Source organism: Triplophysa rosa, linkage group LG13 (assembly GCF_024868665.1).
Source record: "Triplophysa rosa linkage group LG13, Trosa_1v2, whole genome shotgun sequence".
Taxonomy (NCBI): domain Eukaryota; kingdom Metazoa; phylum Chordata; class Actinopteri; order Cypriniformes; family Nemacheilidae; genus Triplophysa; species Triplophysa rosa.
In genome coordinates this window covers 14,083,362-14,102,173 of record NC_079902.1, presented here as the reverse complement: position 1 = coordinate 14,102,173, position 18,812 = coordinate 14,083,362, and the positions used below count along the sequence as shown (strand labels likewise).

General features: G+C 37.2%; 1 protein-coding gene across 1 annotated transcript; it reads right to left on the bottom strand.

Annotated features, from left to right (window-relative positions):
• Positions 1-371: 371 nt before the first annotated feature.
• elovl6 (ELOVL fatty acid elongase 6) lies at positions 372-18,462 on the bottom strand. The gene is made up of 4 exons (XM_057350243.1): positions 18,145-18,462; positions 9,461-9,592; positions 7,011-7,162; positions 372-1,912 (listed from the first exon to the last, which is right to left on the bottom strand). Exons 1-4 carry the CDS (start codon positions 18,225-18,227, stop codon positions 1,479-1,481), a joined length of 801 nt encoding a protein of 266 aa, XP_057206226.1. The 5' UTR covers positions 18,228-18,462; the 3' UTR covers positions 372-1,478.
• Positions 18,463-18,812: the final 350 nt, after the last annotated feature.

Here is an 18,812-nt window from a genome sequence, read left to right as displayed (position 1 = left end):
GTCCATTTAATCATACTTTCAATAGATTTCCAAAAGGCTTGAAATGTCTCATAGAAGCATTTCTGTCACACTTACTCGAGCACACATTCACAACCCCACCCCTTCAGGCATGCACACCCCACCGCTTAGTGTGGCTTTAGAAACAAGGACAGTCTTAACGTATGCCTTATGTCAGTGTTAGTGAGGTGATAGTGCTTCCATTTGGCATGCTGCTGAGCCTGTTCACAGCAAGACTGACAGTTCACATGCACTTCCTGCAGAGTCATGAGCAAAATATGTACCAGAAATATTGCATGCTTCTCTCGGTGTAAGAAGTAATGAAACTTTTTTTTGTTGTTGTAAAATTTATACAAATAAAAACAGACACATCATTATTTTAGCACTTTTGGCTCTTTGTTAAAATTTCTATAGATGCTTTACATGTATACAGTGCGAATGCACAAGAGCACAATGGACACCAGTGACAGGTTGTTTAGATTTGATACAGCAAATATAGACATGTTGCATTTCGTGTTCATTTTGGCTAGACTCTACGATGTTGGTCTTTGGACTAGATGAAGGTAATAATGACCTAAAGCCATCGGAAGAAGGCCAGGCCCAGAACTCAGCATGGCGCATTGAGAGTCCCAATGATTCATATTTCACAGAACACTCGAGGTGCTCTGATGATCACTTGGCCTGAATGTCCTCTCAATATTGACCTTCATTGGTCTTTTTTCCCTTTTGTATACTTGTGTGGCTGCTGTTTCAATGAAAGCATATTTTATAGTGTTAACATTTCAAGCCTATTTAACTACGTTGACTATTTTGCCCTTTTAGTTTTTTTCTAAAATGATATGCACATCATATGGAAAACGTGAAGACCTGAGAGAATTTTGGTGCTGCGATGCTGAACACGGAACACACTGTGGCATTTCTTGCTCAAGATGGACCAGTCATCCATTTAACATGGCTTTCGTACAAAACTACCGTACACGCTCTAGTATCTATTCAATAAAAAATGGAACGGTAACATTTAATGTTTAGACAATTTGTAGACATTATCACACAATTCGATTCATATAACTTCCTCTGAATTTAAAATGATTTTTTTTCTTCAAAATGTCCTTCATTTCATTTCAACTTCTCCTCCTTAATTCTGTTAAAATGTATTCACCCTTTTTATCTCTACACATCTTTTTTTAAATACATAGGATTGGGCACATAAACATCACAAAAAAGACACATTTTTGTTGAACTGATATCATATCATAATGACTTCTCAGTGCAGATCAATAGAGCTCCCCTAGTGGCGGGGAGGTTAAACTCTATACTTTAGTAGTTCATTATACACCAGCCTTAAAAGTAGACCCTCATTGTCTTCACTTCCTTCAAGTTCATAACAGTAAAGCCCTAACAATAAAGACTCTTATTCATTGGTCCACTTTTCTATTCTTCCCCACCTCTTGTTGATTATGTTATTAATTTAATCTTTTGCTTTATTGGCTTTTCCTGGCTGCTTTGGATTTGGTCTTGGTGACGTAGGCTTCTAAGAAGAACTGACAGAAGAGCACAAAGTAGCTGAGGTACATGAGGGATGACCACACAATGTTCTGCACATGCGAAGGACACTCTTGGCCTTGCTGCATCCACGAATACACCAGGTAGTTGACCACGCAACCCATCACCATCTGAGTAATCTGCGTCAGAGTGATGAACATGGCAAACTTGCGGGAGATTTTGAAGCCGGCGGCCCTCAGAGCAAAGTAAGAATACATAACGGCATGAACCAGGTAATTCATGGTCATGAACCAACCACCGCCGGCTACCATGTCCTTGTAGGAGTACCAGGAATACAGCAATACTGTGATGTGGTGATACCAATGCAGGAAGATTAGCTTCTGCTTGCGTAGCACAATGAACATTGTGTCTCCTGTAAGTATAATAAACAGAAACAACATGAGATGTAGATGGAGAATTATCCATGATTTAACTGTAGTAATTCGTTTTTTTGTTTCAAGTAAAACCACAAATTGACCGTGATTTTACTGGAGCAACCACAGTTTAACCTTGGTAGTGAAATTATGGTTATACAAATGGTAAGCAATCAACCAAAAAACATTGTTACTTCACTTTCACTATAATAAAACTACAGTATGGTTCTTTTTCCTAAGGGGTGTGTTGGAAAGATTACGATAAACTTAATTGTGAAATGGGAGCGTTAGAGAGAAATAAATCTTGTATTCTAATTAATAATTGAACACTTAATTAAACAAAAGTTTAAAACAAAAACACCAGTCTCTGTGCAACCACTGTTCTTTTTTAGATGTCCTTATCTTTTCTATTTTTCTATGTGGTTTGTGACCACGGATAGATTGTAAAATTATTGATGTTGTGACGTGCGCGTTACAGATTAAATGAAACGTCCTTGAATATTTTTAGTATCTAACCAGAGCAAAGTTTATCAATGTATTCACTAGACAAAGCACACAATTAAGATTTCATAAACCCTTGTGTAAATGCTATTAACTTGTAGAATGAATAAGGATGGAACAGGAAATGAAAAATAATTACTGCCGTTTAAATTTGTAAATCATATATTATGTCATTAAATGTGTGTGTAATTTTAAAATTAGCAACTTTGACTGAAGGTGTGACTTTGGGGTGGAATAACCGTGTGTCCAAACAATGGAAGATCAAGTGTTTGGCATAAGAAAACTGGAAATTAATTTGGCACTGTGTTGGAGGTTGAAAGCATACTTGAATAAGTATAGCCTTTGTCTGCTTTTTACCTTTTGAATCACTTTCACATTTGCCCTTCATAACCTTTAAGTTTTTCATGAGACGGTAAGTGTGTGTTTCAGACGGTCAAAAGTCCGTGTATGTTGGCATGTCCCCTGCTGTATATCAAAGACCTCATGAGTCATTATTCTTGGCCTGACTCTATATGGACGTTAAGGGTCATCACATTCTCTCAATATTGTCTTTTTCTTTACAAACGGGCCGGTAGCCCCCTAACCGCCAGGACACAGCAAACACAATAGACCCAGGCAGGCGGAAAATAGAATCAATGTTCCAGATCTTTAGACTCAGGGTTATACCGCAAGATTCACACTAACAATAAATTCAGTTACACTTTCACAACCGATTATACTCATGCAGATGAACACTAGACTCTCTGCAGTGCTTTGTAGCAGAAATTTTAGTCTGAACACATTTAACAAAAATGTGGATTTTTCAATGCTTGTGTTAAGGGATTACTGTTGCTTGAAAGGGGTTTAATTTGGGACCTCTGTAACAGTGGCTGTAACCACTCTCTTGCAAGAGACTGTATTTACATAAAAATTGACACTGGACCAGTTTCAGTCCAACAGAGCAAGAATGTTGTCCAATTGCAAAACTGTAAAATGTAACCTGAAGATCTAACAAAGTTTGTACAGTTGCAATATTTAAAAAAAGTTGTGTTATGAGAATTCAGCCTTGATAAGAAACAACTGGGGGGATTCCAGAAAGCAGGGTTAATTTACCTTCAGCTAAACCCTGAACTCTGGGTTGATTAACACAAACCTTGCTTGCCCAGAGTTAACGAGCGCTCACAGAAACAACATGAAGACATTGTCAATGGATCACAGAGTTCACGAGTCACCATGGAAACGGCCGAAAAAGCTTAATGTTTTTCACTGTAAAACAACGTTATAAATCAGAGGTGCGGGATTAAAAACCATAAAAATCATATTTAATTCATGTTAAATGCCTTATATTTTAACTATTTATATATTTAGTAAATAATTAATTTATGTTCTATTTTATACTGAAATATTTAAAATATATATTCATCATGGCTATCTTTGTTACATAAAGTGTAGTTTTTTAGATGTTTATAACTGTTATTTTAATATGTCTACCATGGTATTTGACCAAAATTGTTGTGTATGTATTTTATCACATTTCTAATTTTAAAGGCAGTATTAAGCCTCTTTTTTGTTCCTTCCCTGTATGTTCTTTAAAAAAATCTACCTTTATTTGGTTTTCTGAAAACTGACTTTGTATTGTATCAGCTTTATATTCAACTGCTGATGTAGTCTTATTAATTAAAAAAAAATTTTTTGTAGAAGCTGCTACAGTTGTCATAATTTTGGTAAAACTTGTGTGAGGCTTTTCAGTACACTATGATAATTAAGTTGGAGTAGAGGCTGAAGGTCTGCTGTGACCGAGGTAAAGGATAAAATACTAGGCCCAGTCACATATACTATATGTATTGTAGCCTAATACAGTATATATCCCTTTCAAATACATATACATTTTTTTTCTTGTTTGCTAAAAAGCCATGGCTTTCCAAATGTTAAATGAGGTGTAAAAGACCTATCTTCAAAGACAAATAACAAATTGTAATTTGGAGTAAGGCCTTTCAATACCGTAGAGGAGGCTGAGGATCAGAAAAACATTATTAAGAAATACAGATAGTATGAAAACACTTAGAAGTCTTTTAATTTAATTTAATTTATTTTGTATCTGAATTAAAGTTATAAAGGGACATTAAATCTGTAAACACTATGCCATAGGTGATAACCTATAATTAAACTTATCCTGGGAATCAGGCCTGCCAGACTGGGAATCAAACGTGCAACCTTTGGGTTATAAGTATATCCCTCTAACCATTACACCACAACTGCCCTTAGATGCGTCAAATATGATATAGTTAGTGGGGAAGAGTAATGAGATGCAAATTCTTAATAAATTGTTCTGAAGTTACAAGAATTGTAAGATGTGCATACTATTTATGCATCCAATCATATTTGGAGATTTAATAATAAACCTAATTAAAAGTATGTACAGTCAATGTAAACACAAAGCCTTAAATTTATTAATTTATTTTAAAAAGGTTACAAATCATAAAATTAGCAGAAAATCAGTTGTAAATGCTCAATCGCAATGGGTGTGACTGGAAATGTAATTATAGTAATACAGTAAAATTATAATATATTATAGGTTACGTAAAAAGCGCACGCATGTGCAGACAATCCCAGGTTATCTTCAGAGAGTGAGTTGCTATGGTTACTTACATACCCTGAAAGTTATCTCTGTTTTTGGAACCGAAACTTGAGGTTATCAGCTAACTAACCCTTAAACTTACTCAGGTATGTCACATAACCAGCTTTCTGGAATACCCCCTGGGGCCCGTTTCAATAAGGAGGTTCAACCAACTCTAGGTTAAACCTTGAACTCAGAGTTGGTTTACTTAGAAATTAGAAACGTTGAGTTTTTGTTTTCAGAACAGCTGATTTGAGTTAGTTCAATTTACTCTGGGTAGGCTTACCCTGGGTTAAGCGCGTGCACCACGACTATAAAAAGCCATTATCAATGGAGCTCCGATATTACGATTCACCATGGCAACGGCACCAAAAAAAGCAACATGGCGGCAGAAAGCACTTGAGAGTGAGGCACACTTTCCACTGCATACAGTTACTGATGTCCTGAAAATGACTTAAGTTTAAATTAATAAATTGATAAATGTAGCAATAAACAAACAAATTAATCATTAAATGAATGAAACAACAGAAATAAAACAGAAATAATAAAAAAATTGTATGTTCTCACTCGCCATGAGTGCTCTAGTTACTCAAATGAGACGTCATGGTGTATAGGACACCAGTAGGGCGTCAGACTCTTTTGCAAAATTAGCAGATTTCAGTTGGATTGGCTGCACGTCAAAATTACTTGTTTATTTTATCGCTTCATTTCTGCATGTATGTCTGTATTTATTAATTTCTTTATTCGTGCACTTTATTTAAGTAATTTCTCATCGTCCATAGAAAATTATGCTCTGATGTAGTAATACACGTACGGTGGCTGATGTTATTGATGTAAGGATGGATGAGATATATTTTGATATATCTAATTCACTGTAAAGAAAAACGGTACAGTTTTAATAAAAATGCACAGGGAAATGACAAAATTCCACTCGGGTCCTAAATTGCTCTTCTGAAATCAAAGTATATTCCAATGAATTAATGCAGCCTCTTCATTCATTAAGGATTCATTAAGCATGAATCCTTTATAAAAGCACATATGCTATACAGTATAAGTCACTGAGATGGTCTCTGTGTGATCAAAATGTGTGCCATGAATGACTGTATTAATGAATTAATGAATGAGTTACACCACTTGCTCTTTAAAAGGGGGATGAGATTGAAATAAACTCTGGGTTTACCAAAGAAAACCTGCTCCCGACCAGGTTAGGTTCACAGAGTAAGTTACTATGGGTACTGACTCTAAGTTACCTCTCCTTTAGAAACGGGCTTGAGTTACCCCCGCTTTCTCGGCTTTGACATACCTCACATTCTGAAACGGAAAACCCAGAGTTTCCCTCATTTCAGGGTTAATATACTCCGACTTTTCACTAAACCTCCTTTCTGAAACGGACCCCTGGTGTACATTTTGTGTTGTGTGTTTCGTAATATCAAAAACACTTTGAAGATGCTGTGTGTAATTTTTGGAGTATCTATTGACAGAAATGAAATTCAATATACATTAATAAACTATGTCTTCAGATATGTATAAAGATCTTACGTAATGAAACATTAGGTTTTCATTATCTTAGAAAGCGATTTCTATCCACATACACAACGGGTCCCCTTACATGGAATTCGCAATGTTGTTTCTACAGTAGCCCTAAACTGCTCCACAGAGCGTGTTTCGTAAATATCTTATCTCCTTCAGCAAAGAAGCGAAAACTAGATGACATCTTTGTCCTGTGAGAACCACCGTTGAGCTTCGAATGGGAGGGGGAGCCATTGGTTGCAACCAAATTTAATACACTGGGCCTTTAAGTCAAGCATATCTCCCAATGTGACGTCTCATAAATGCTCATACATGTTACGGACCAATTTAATGCTGATTAATACTGATACTGATTTGTTACGTGGTTGCAATCTAGGCTCATACCTCTTTAACACACAAATAGCAACAACAAGAGCAGCTTAACTAAACCTAAACCCATGAAATTTAAATGGAATATCACATAATCTCACCTAGTTCAGGAGCCTTGCTGAGAACAAACGCATAAGCCCAGAACTTGCTGACTGGTCCGTTGTAGAAGCTCTGATCGCACACCGACTGCTTCAGACCCTTGGTCATCAAGATGTTCACCATGTATCCACCAGTTCTGACAGCACCAAATATACTAACAGAAGGAGATACGGAACAAAAGAGAATATATTTTTATATCAGATACATTGAGCTTTTAAATGATCTGCAGTACTGCTATTAGAACTAGGGCTGGGGACGATGTATCGTGATTCACACCAATTATACCTGTCTAGAATCGATTCTGAATCGCAAAGGCTTCGATTCTGTGTTTGATGTACAGCTCTTCCGTGAACAACGGCTCTTTGATCAGTAGGAAGTACTGCTCGTTTTAAAATCACTACGAGATTGAATCGTTCATAACATGCATTTGAAAAAGCAACACTCGTCAAACATCATCATTATAAATATATTTTATTATCATGAAAATACGTGAAAAGGTTTACACAACAACAAATATGTTTTCCTAATCATATGCAGTCAGCTTGCTCTTGAGTGTTAACGGACTGGTTAGGGATGTAACGATTCACTCAGCTCACAATGCGATGCGATTCACGATTCTGATCTCACGATGCGATTTATTCACGATTTACTCACGATTCATTTTTAAAAAATGAGTTGAAACAAATTAGAAATGAACAACTTCCCTTGCATTATTTCTTAAATGCTTCACGTTTCTTTGCATAATAAAATAATGTTTTATTTCAAATAACAAAACTAAACTGCGATTTTATAACAAATTAATAATAGAAAAAGTCTCTTTAATATAAACAAACTAATACTGTCTGTGCTTTTCTTGGATTTTTTTGCATTTAAGAAATATCAGCATCCACGTTCAGGTTTGCAGTGAAAATAGCGGCCCCTGCTGTTCAAAAAATGTATTGCGATTCAGTTCAAGCCTCAACCAAATTGAATCGTCACTCATTATAACCGATTTTCAACCGGCTCACGGTGAATCGTTACATCCCTACTTGGCAGGGTTGGCAGATCTGAGAAAAACAAAATCCTTCATCACGAGCCTAACGTACCTAGTCCAAATATCATAACCTTACATTCATAAATAAAATCATCTTAAGATGGACAGCTATATACAAAATCCTTCCACTCCTAACCTGTAGATAAAACAAACCGGAGAGACAGTAACAAAGTAACCCAATTCCACTGGAAAGCCGCAGACTTGGCAACACAGACCAGCACGCACCGCTCCAATATGGCGGACGACTTACGTATAGAGGGTATGGACGTGTCGTCACTTTACCACATGAGCATGCCAGAGCGCGCCTGACATCAAAAAAGTGAAAAGTGAAAGTGACGTCAATGCATACCCTCTATAGCGGCCCACAGAAACAGTTGCTAATGCGGCATCTAGTTTTGATATCTATGGTTGTGGCTAGAAGGGATGCAAAATCTTGCCATAAAATTACAATAAATTACATTTACGCCTACACCTACCCCAACCCTAAACCTAACCTTACAATAATAATAAAATCGTAATTAACTGTTGTTAGCGTGACAAAAATTATGCAGTATTGAAGTGCGCATGTGAAGGTAGCTGAATCCCTTCTAGCCATAACACTACATTGCACATCGTTCTTCTATGTCCCATTTTCTGACTTTCTGAGCGAGAGCGCCCTCTGGCTTTCGGAGCTTTTCTGGCTTTATTTTCATTGGCTGCGTTTATTGATTGACAGTCTGTGGCATTGGGTGGGTGGGTCAAGTTTCTAATTTCTAGTGGCTGGATCTCGATGTGTTAGACGTTGGAGTTTGCGTCATGTCTATTCCACAGTTACTTGAGTGCTGATGTTTATAGATAGAAGAGTGGGTGACAGTGTTATGATGTAACATGAGTTAGATGAGATTAGGTGTAAGCTCGAAGCGTATCATTATATGCAGGTCTCTTATATACCTTTTTTGCAGGTCTTTATGAAGTAACTTGGAACGAGGAAGTGGCTTGTTTACTGCCTATAATGCACACCATTAATCTGGTAAAACATAAAACTATTTATGAATACACAGTATACCTGCCACATTATGCGTTTCCCTTTGCCAGGTGGAAAAAGTGACACACTAATTTTGAACTAAATATACAAAACATGTCTTTAGTAGATAAACTTAATAAGATCTAAGTGTACTCAACTGTGGTATTTTGATAAACAATAAATAGAAGTACTAAAGACTATATTTTAGTATATTAATTACAATGTGTGAAAATGGAGCACTTTAGTGTAATTAAATAAAGTGTATTTTAGTGCCACTTTTTTGGGTTGCGTGCCTCTCCCGAGGAAAGTGCCCTGCTGCTTTAAGACCTGCAATGACTGAGAACTACTGTATTAACTGGGAGTGAATTGTTTGGTATCAGACAGTTTGTTTATTATGAACCTAATGACATAATTACCTGAAGACGGCGAGTGTTAAAGACCATAGTACCAGCGGTTTCCTCAATTCAAACTTCTCCCTTTGCTTCATTACATGCCGCCCACCGAGTATGCACGCAGCGTAGAGCGCCGAGAACAGGAAAGATTTCTTCCTGTGGGGAGAGAGATGGTAAAAAATGAATTAGTACTGTATAGTCAAAGGAAATTTTGCATCTACTATAACTACCTTCAGCATGACCATCTGTTCACAACATATTCTTAGTCTTTATTTATGATCATATAAATGATTATGATTCATATTTGAAGCTGTGGACCTTAGGGCCATACTGATGTGTCAATTGAGTGAGGTGATATACTCCACATAAATAAATAGCCGATTTCTTGCTCTCATAAAGAAAATGTCCATATATCGATAACAGCTTGAAAACATCAAGTTGGTTTAGATAAAAGCTTCTGCTAAATGCATCAATTTAACGTAAATTACTGTAATATGATCTAGATATGTATGTAGCTGATGTCAAAAGCAAGAAGAAAGTCTTTTATAGTGGGCATCTCGGAAACCGAGATATTGAGCTCAAATCCTAGTCTAAACAAACACATTTCGGATTTAAGTTTATACTGTGATCTTTGTTATAAAAACATCAAAACCTGTTTGTTGTTCTATCACATTAAATCCTGACCTCAGAATCTAATGCAATTGGCTCAGCACGTTTCGCTGCTTGAAGTGGTGCTGTCCAAACGCATCGAACGTTACATAAATATGTCATTGTATTTCTTAAAGCCTATACTCATCACTTCTCTCTTGCCAAAGTGAAAGGAAATAAACTGTTGTTGGAGCTTTTCATCACAAACAGATTATTGGGCTTATTCTGACAGCTTGCATTGCTTTTAAGATCTTATAATATCTGGCAGAGCTGAAGTGCATTTATCTCATAGCTGGAAACATCCACAGTGCGGTCTAATTCAGTTTCGAGGGCACTTTTATCCTGCTAAATCTGATTTGCAATAAATTTGTTTCTCATCCGTGCCGTCTAGAATGTTGTTGAGAAACTAAATTAATATAGCTAATTCCGGTTAACAGCGAGAGTTCAGTAAAAGTGATGTGTTGACTTTACTTAAAATAGATGTCCACCATTTTTGCATCATGGTTTTTAAGCAAATGCAACTTAAATATTTTCTTGTTATTTTGACTTAAATCTCCTTGTTGCGTTTACACAAATATATGAGTTCACTTGACCTTCTTTACTTAAAAAAATATGTAGCACAAGTTCAATCAATTTACAGTGCTCATGTAGTCTGTACTTGTTCATAATGTTCATATAGCATAGTGAAGTATATTATTATAACAAATAGTATTGAAATAATTGATGACTGATTTGATGTCAGTCATTGAATGATTCTCCACAGAAGTACACAACATACTGCATTTCTGCTGTGTGTCTTCCTTATTGTGGTAAGAATTATGATGGGTTGAACAGGGTCTATGCTTACCAAAGCAAACACGAATCACCTGAATGGTACAGTAACTTCACAGAAAACGATTTTTCACAAAACAACATCAATAATACTAAATACATCTTACATTTTGTTATACCACTTTTTAACATCTATATAAATGCCCCAAAAGTGCTTAAAATTAAAAAAAGCATGAATAATCAAACTTTTCAGGCGCAAGGGCTTATGGGTATTCCTCACAGCATTTGTACTGATAATATTAAGTTCATTGCACTGGAATGTATGTTAGATTTACTTAATTTAAATCTAGTTTGCACAACTCCAATTTTTCCATTCACTTTATGCATACTTTTGAGCTTTTCTTGTAATTTATATCGTATATTGTCATAAATGTGTTTATTTTAAAGTTGAAGCTACTTAGCATAATACAATATGGTGGTCGAGACAAAGAATCACTGTTTAGAGTATATGTTTGTATGTGGGATGTCAATTAAATAAAAAAAATTAAATACCAAAATTGATTACATTAAAACTGATTATTAATATTCAACTAAACAGTAGCAATAAAACAATTCACTGCTGTCCTTCTGAAACCTTGCATCTCCATATTTCGTGGTTTTTATTTAGTCATAAATCATTATTATTAGTCACCCTTTATGTTTGTCACTGGGTTTTCAACAAAGTATGTAATCATATAAAAAGTACAGTGTTTTTCCATTTTCTAAAAATAGCGAATTTGGACATACAAGGTTTCAAAAGGACAGTGATGAATTGATACAAATGAAGTAATTTATTAAGTATAAATAAATTAAGTCATTTTTCATGTTGTTTTTACAGTGATGTCACGTATTTGGGTAAATATTCAAGAAAAACAATAAAACAGCAATTACATTAAACATGTTTTTATTTTAAACTCAAACGGCTTATTAATGCAGCTGTGCAGCTAAGAGCTGTGAATGCTTTTCTATTGTCAATGTTTCTGTCAGTCAGAGTAATATTAATGGTCAAAGAGACAGTGACAGGTCTATGAGGGTCCATTTACATGTCTAGAACTGATGTCTTAGACATAACTGACTATGTTTACATTAATACCAAGCCAAGACATGTAGCTGCATGAGAAATCAGCCACTTGTAAATCAGAGCACTCGAGTACCAAACGGTAGATACTACTACAGATACCATTGAAATACGGTTTGTTTATTTTTAGCTCAAGTTTGCACCAACATACCTAGTTTTAACATTTACTTCAACCTACCACACCGTAACCTTTTATTGACAATGATGGTTGTTTTTACGTCAGAAACCAGAAAGGAGCTTTGCCAGGCCAGCATTCAGGGGCACGTCTCTCCCCGATAGGATCATTTCCTGGATGTTGTGTGTGACTTGATTCTCTTTCCAGGAACTACAGTAAATTCCGCAGACAAGCCGTCCCAGAGGCTCAGTGGGGGTCCGATTACCTGATCTGTATGGGTAAAGTCATTGTATATTTTGACTTCCCTCGATAGTATTTAACTAATTAATTGAGCGTTGTCTGAGTGTGTGTACTGTTGATTTATGCATGACCTCTACAGGCATCGTGTGAAGAACAGAAGGGTGTAGGTTGTAAAGGCTCGCTGGCCGTCGTTTTATTTTTCTGCCCACGAGATGTGAGAAACACTGACCTCACTCTGCTCAGAACAGTGAGTCTATTCTATATGCATTGTATACGACCTCCTCCAACCTTGGTTTGTCATTGCATTGTTCTTTGTGAACATAGGGAGGCTGCAGCAGCATGCGCACATTTTATAGGGACGATTTATCAGTTTTATTGGAAGACTGATTTCGGTATTGGGGTAAACACGCTGCCTGGGTTCTAACGGAGACATTTTGTCTGCTGTTGCAGCTGAGAAGCTTGTACTTGACAAAACGGCCTGTGATGCTGCAGTCATCTGTTATAACATCTGTTTGCATATCATTCAGTATTTCTTCAGAATCACAGGATCACATGTCACGAATGAATAACCTTTATTAGAATTCGCAGATTTTTGGGGCATTACTGAGCTGTGCTGCAGTGAATGACGAAGCAATATCATGTTAAGAAGACACATTATAAGTAAATATTCAGAGTACATGAGCATCAAAGGGGGCATCTTATTCTGTTTGCCTAAGAGATCAAGGGGAGATGGTTTAATCATATGCCACGTCACTTTATTAAAGCCCTGCCCCCCATAGTGACCACCCAATCGTAAAGCCCCTGAAGTTTCCCATGAGGCCTTGCTGCGTTGTTACCATGTCAGAAAAGCAGAGCTTCGTGAGCAAAAAATGTTCAAGAAGACGGTAGTGAGATAAAACAACAAACATCCTGCAGCAACCGATTCAGGTCTTGCATCATCAACTCAAAGTAGGTCTATGCACTGCAAGACCATCAAATCCTTAATCTGTGCTTTTTTTGTCTATGCTCTCATTTTTTCAGCTGAGTGCATCAAACCTGCAGCGGACAGTGACTAATGATGAAGGTACCTGCAGTGGATCACATCTGGCTAACACTGCGTATGTGCGCTTAAAGTGCTTCCAAAGTAATTTAAAGCAGCTAAATAAACCGAATCTGCAGACTAATAGCAGTTTTAGACTAATGACGATAGCAAAATGTGTTCTGCTAGATTCAGTGATTTTTAAACAAGTGCAGCAAAATGCTGGGAAGGTTAATAGAATTTACAGGACAAGCAAAATGAACTCTGCAATGATTTTCTGACAGTTCAATATGTGGACATGCAAATCAGTCGAGTTATACTGAAATACTGTTCTTGCATGAGTATTTCTGAATACTGTAGATCTGCGTGCGTAGACACAGATATAGCTAAAGGACCCCAACGCTGATGTAATAATCTATGACACGGTGAACAAGGCTTTAGCCAGAGGTTCCTCTACTGCTGTCTCTAACCATCACAAGCAATCTCTTCTGCAGGGTTACTCACAGTGAAAATAGAAACAAGGTCATTGCTCTTTCAGAGGTCGAATTTGAAATGCGTTTTTACATATTCTCGTGTTTGTGCTGTGGTGGGTGGCGGAAGCTTTAAGTTCTGTCAAAGACCTTTTAGACTCAAATTTTGAGGATGCACACTCTTAAAAATAAAGGTGCCTAAAAGGTTTTTCCACAGTCATGCCATAGAAGAACCATTTTTGGTTCCACAAAGAACCATCTCTTCCTTACCTTTTTATAATCTGAAGAACCTTTTTATCTCCACAAAGAACCTTTTGTAAAGCAGAAAGGGTTCTTTGGATGGAACCGTTTAAACAAAACGTCTATGGCATTGTGAAGCACCTTTATTTTCAAGAGTGCAGGTAAAGCTAATTGTATTTCTAAAGATAATCTGTCAAGGGTAGTGTCAGTATTTTTCTGAGACTGAATCTCATAGTGTGACTACGGTTTTTGTGAGATTGTTTTCAGTAACATTTCATGCAAGGGATCAGTCTGATGGTGCCAGGAAAGTCTCATTAAGAAGGTACAGTAGTTCAACTGTTATGTAAGGCTGGCAGTCCATGGCAGGATTCAGTCTACTTTTACATGGCCATGCATTTTGTGGATTTCATGAGCTGCAGGGCTCCAGACTGCGACCACGTTATTTGCTTGCACGCTCCTAAAAATTTCAGTCAGGGGCTACAGTGCTCCTTGTAAAAAAAGTTAGTCTGGAGCCCTGAGCTGGTCTCTTATTTTGAGAGACTGACTATGTTAGAATAAGAGAGGGCTTGTTAAATCAACTTTTGGGCAGTGCAACGAGGTGAGAACAGAAGATAAAAATACACCCAGATTAGAGATTGACCTGTGGCTACTTGTAGAGCCTGTGGCTAATTCATTCCTGTTAAACCAGACCAACATGCAACACGATGCAGTCTATGGGTGCTATGCTGAAAATCAGGCATGGAAATGGACTTAATGAAATGAACCTAATGCACTCCGTGTTCTTATTCAAATATTTTGTATTCCAAAACTTTATCTTTTGAGTATACGTAGATACAGGTTGATGTTCTGATGTACAATCTAAATATATCTATACACGCTGACTGACCCAAGATTTATTACGGCTTTGCTGTGGGCCCAGTCTTTGCCTGAGATTCGCAAAACATGTGCATGTAAAAAATCATGTATGCGTGCTACATACACTGAATTTGTGAGGACTGACTGTACCATAAATGCAGTAGCACCTGTTGGAGTCAGAGGTTCAGAGAATTTAAAATATGTTGTGTGTTTCATATGACAGTCCTCTGTAGTGTGATGTAGTTAATGAAGAATGTCGCTCTGTAACATCTCTTATGAAGAGTCTGACTGCCACTCATATATTAAATGTATATTTATGCACCATTTTTTTTGAAGCTTTTGTAAATGTAACATAAATAATACAAAAATTGTCAATCAAAGCTGACATTCTGTTCCCCTAATAATCAGGAAGTACATAAAAGAATGATTAAAACATTAAATGGATAGTTCAAAAACCAACTTTGTGTGATTTTTTTACTCACCCACATGACGTTAAACATGTTTAGAAAACTTCCGGCATCTTCGGAGCACAAATAAAGATATTTAGGTGACATCCGAGAGATTTCCAGGCCTCCTCGTTGAAACCATGGTGTCAATGGTTGTCAAGGTCCAGAAAAGTACTAAAGACATCGTTAAATTGGTCCATCCGCGCATAGTGGTTCAGATGAATTTTTTTGAAGCGACGAGAATGCTTTGTGTGAAAAACAAACCAAATTACCGACTTTAATGGATATATTCTCCTCTGTCTTGTCAGTGTATGGTGCACGTTCACGAGAGCACTTCGTCTTCTCTCGGATGTCACCTAAATATCTTTGTTTGTGCTCTGAAGACGCCGGAAGTTCTCTAACCTTGTTTAACGTCACGTGGGTGAGTAAAAAATCACACAAAGTTGATTTTTGGGTGAACTTCCACTTTAAGTCCTCCATAACAGATATGTCTGAAAAATCACTACTGATACTCCAAAAACAAGGGGAATTTCTTGGGTGTGTTTTTCAAGCAAACGTTTACTTTCTATTTTCCCCTGAAATGCAAATGTGGCAATTACACAATGTAAATTGCCCAGATCAATAGCCACAGAAACTGCTGAGTAACATTACAGGTAATTGGTATTTAACCCCCCTTTCATCCATCCATTCATTCAATTGAATGACTTTTGGCACAGAATCACGAGGTGAAATGCAACAAATCTGTATGGTAATGAATCTTTGCCTGTAAACAGAAAGCACACTTTTTTAAAAAACACCATTCAACCCTGTTTGTACATCCCTGCTATATTCGGCCGGGAATCTTCAATATCCCATTATTCAACCACACCTGTGCTGCAGTGCCAAACATCACTTTTGATCTGTATTGTATATAGACACTATGGAAAAATAGGCTAGTGACCGTATGGTTTAATTATAATGTTATGTCCAAGTCAAATCTATTCTCAGGTTTGAGGTAAAAATCAGTTTAGTTTTCGGGTCAGGTCTGATTTGATGTGTCGTCAGGTGTTGCAACAATAAAGCTTAACTGTTCCCTCCAAAAGTATGGACAACCAATCCACCAAATCACCAATCACCATTTGAACAATGCGCTCATTAAAAATGTCAACAGCGAAACATTAATTTCTAACAATTAACACATGATCCATCTACACAAGCTTGCATAGATTCTATAACAGCCAATGTGATCACGCTAACAAAAGCAGAACAGATTTGAATGTTACTTCGAACAGTTACTCTTGAAAATTTTCCCTGGAGTGTAAACAAACTTTAGTACTATGTATCTTGGCAATTCAATTTTTGTAGAATCTGATTCTCAGATAAATCTGCATGAAGTGCAGAAATGTCCATGTGAAACTATTCATAATTATTATGAGTTAAGCCACAACATAAGTATTATGAAATCATAGAAATTGTAACGACAGCGTGTTAACTAAATACCTGGAGGCAGGAATGGTTTATGAGCCTGTGTTGAATTGAGTTTTGTGATTTATGCTACATGATTTAATGGGTTGCCAGATTGACTCTAAAGTGTTAGATGCCTACGTGTGTGCGTGCGTGCGTGCGCGTTTTACATTTATACAGGCATGTCAGTGTTAGCATTAATTGGCATGGGCAAACAGCAAATTAAGATTTCATATATTTAACATTAAATACTACATTAAAAATAAACAGAAACATGCTGCAGCTAACAACTACACTGACATTTTGTCACTGAGAAAGTTAAACATAACCATAAGATTCAGATTCTCAGCTCTCTACCCAGGAGGAAACAGGGTGATAAATGCGTGCAAGCAACCATGCCCGAGAAGTGGGCAGTTACGCTGAAACGTGATTGGTCGGATTTCTGTCAGCAGACATCAAAAGCCGCCTCCCATTGGTCGGTCGATATGAATCTAAAGAAGCCTGACGTATGTGTCTCTACACGCGCTACATCACAGAAGCGGATACACGCGAGTAATCGTGTCGATGTTACCATGTGTCAGGTTTGTTTCTCAACGTGCAGAATGCGCGATTATATGCCAATAAACAAATTATAGGATACATCTGGAACATGTGCGTTTTGGGTGCTGCAACTATTGAAGCTACATTTTATATCCCTTGTAAAATTTGTTTCGTTTCATATCGATACTTGTGTAAGAGGGGCAATGCACATAGTAGTGTTTCAGGTTTTAGATTTGGGCAGGCTAGTCTTGGGAGGATAAACAGCTATTTGAAACACCCCATTGTTATGTTTTAAAAAAGGCATCTTGCATGCATTTCTTATATAAAAGTTAGCATATGATAGGCTACGTACCATTTCGCCTTTCTATAGGATGAAAGTTGCTCTTATCATGAAGGACACAGCCAGAGCATCACCTTGAGCAGACTGAATCTGACTAGAAAGCAGTGACGCTTCAAATATAGACCCACTCATTACATGCATATTAGTTGAGATCTTCCAAATAACGCAATGCTGAAACCATACTGATGCCACATTATTGGTCTTTCAAGGGTGGAAAACGTGCTGCTTGTCTAAATGGAAGCCCATGACTTTCAAAAGTCCCTGACGATTTACAAACAGCATCTCTGGCTAATGCATGGTTAAAATGTTTTATACCCAAACCGCTGCAAAGACTGTAACGTTACACTAATCTACGCACTAGGTGCATTATAATATTAAATATAATCTGTCTGATGATGCAAGTGCTTTAAATTCTACTGTAGCTTATCGTACATCACGGTTGATCATGAAACACGGCTACTGTACCAGTTCTCTTGCATCCATCGAATGGCTTCATCTTCATTGAACTGCCTCTCGAATTCGTACTCTTGCAGCGCAAGCACCGACATGATTTCCCGGCGGCTTCCTTTAAACGCGTAGAGAGCCTTGCTTTCTCGACTAAATGAGTACAGTTGCGCGGATTTTCTGACTTATTTCTGTCGCACACTCCAGCATCGCTCTTAGCGCCCCATCACGCTCGCTACTTATCTTATGTCAGCCTGTATGTCTGAGTCTGAGCCCGTGCCGGCATACGCCCTCCTCTCTGTCTCCTGTGAGGAAGAGGAGCGCAAGGTCCTAATGCCGCAGCACTGATGCATCCTCCTGTGCTGGCGTCGTTCTTAACTGCAGTGACCTTTGGCATAGATTCAGAAATTATACGTTTTAATAGATGTTAGGAAGGTACCATCGTTCTTAGGTGAATATATTGATTGTATAGCTTACGTTGAATGTAAATTGAGTGGGCTGGTTGTCACGGAGTCGTCTTGTTTGCCAGTTACACAAAAGGCACCCATCTATTGAAGAGCAAAATATTTTATAGGACTATTTATTACTTACTTTAGTCATCTATTCATTTTATTTACTTTATTTACATCAATTTGTAAAAACAAACAAATAATTGTTGATTATTGATGTTTGCCAGACAAATGTTATAC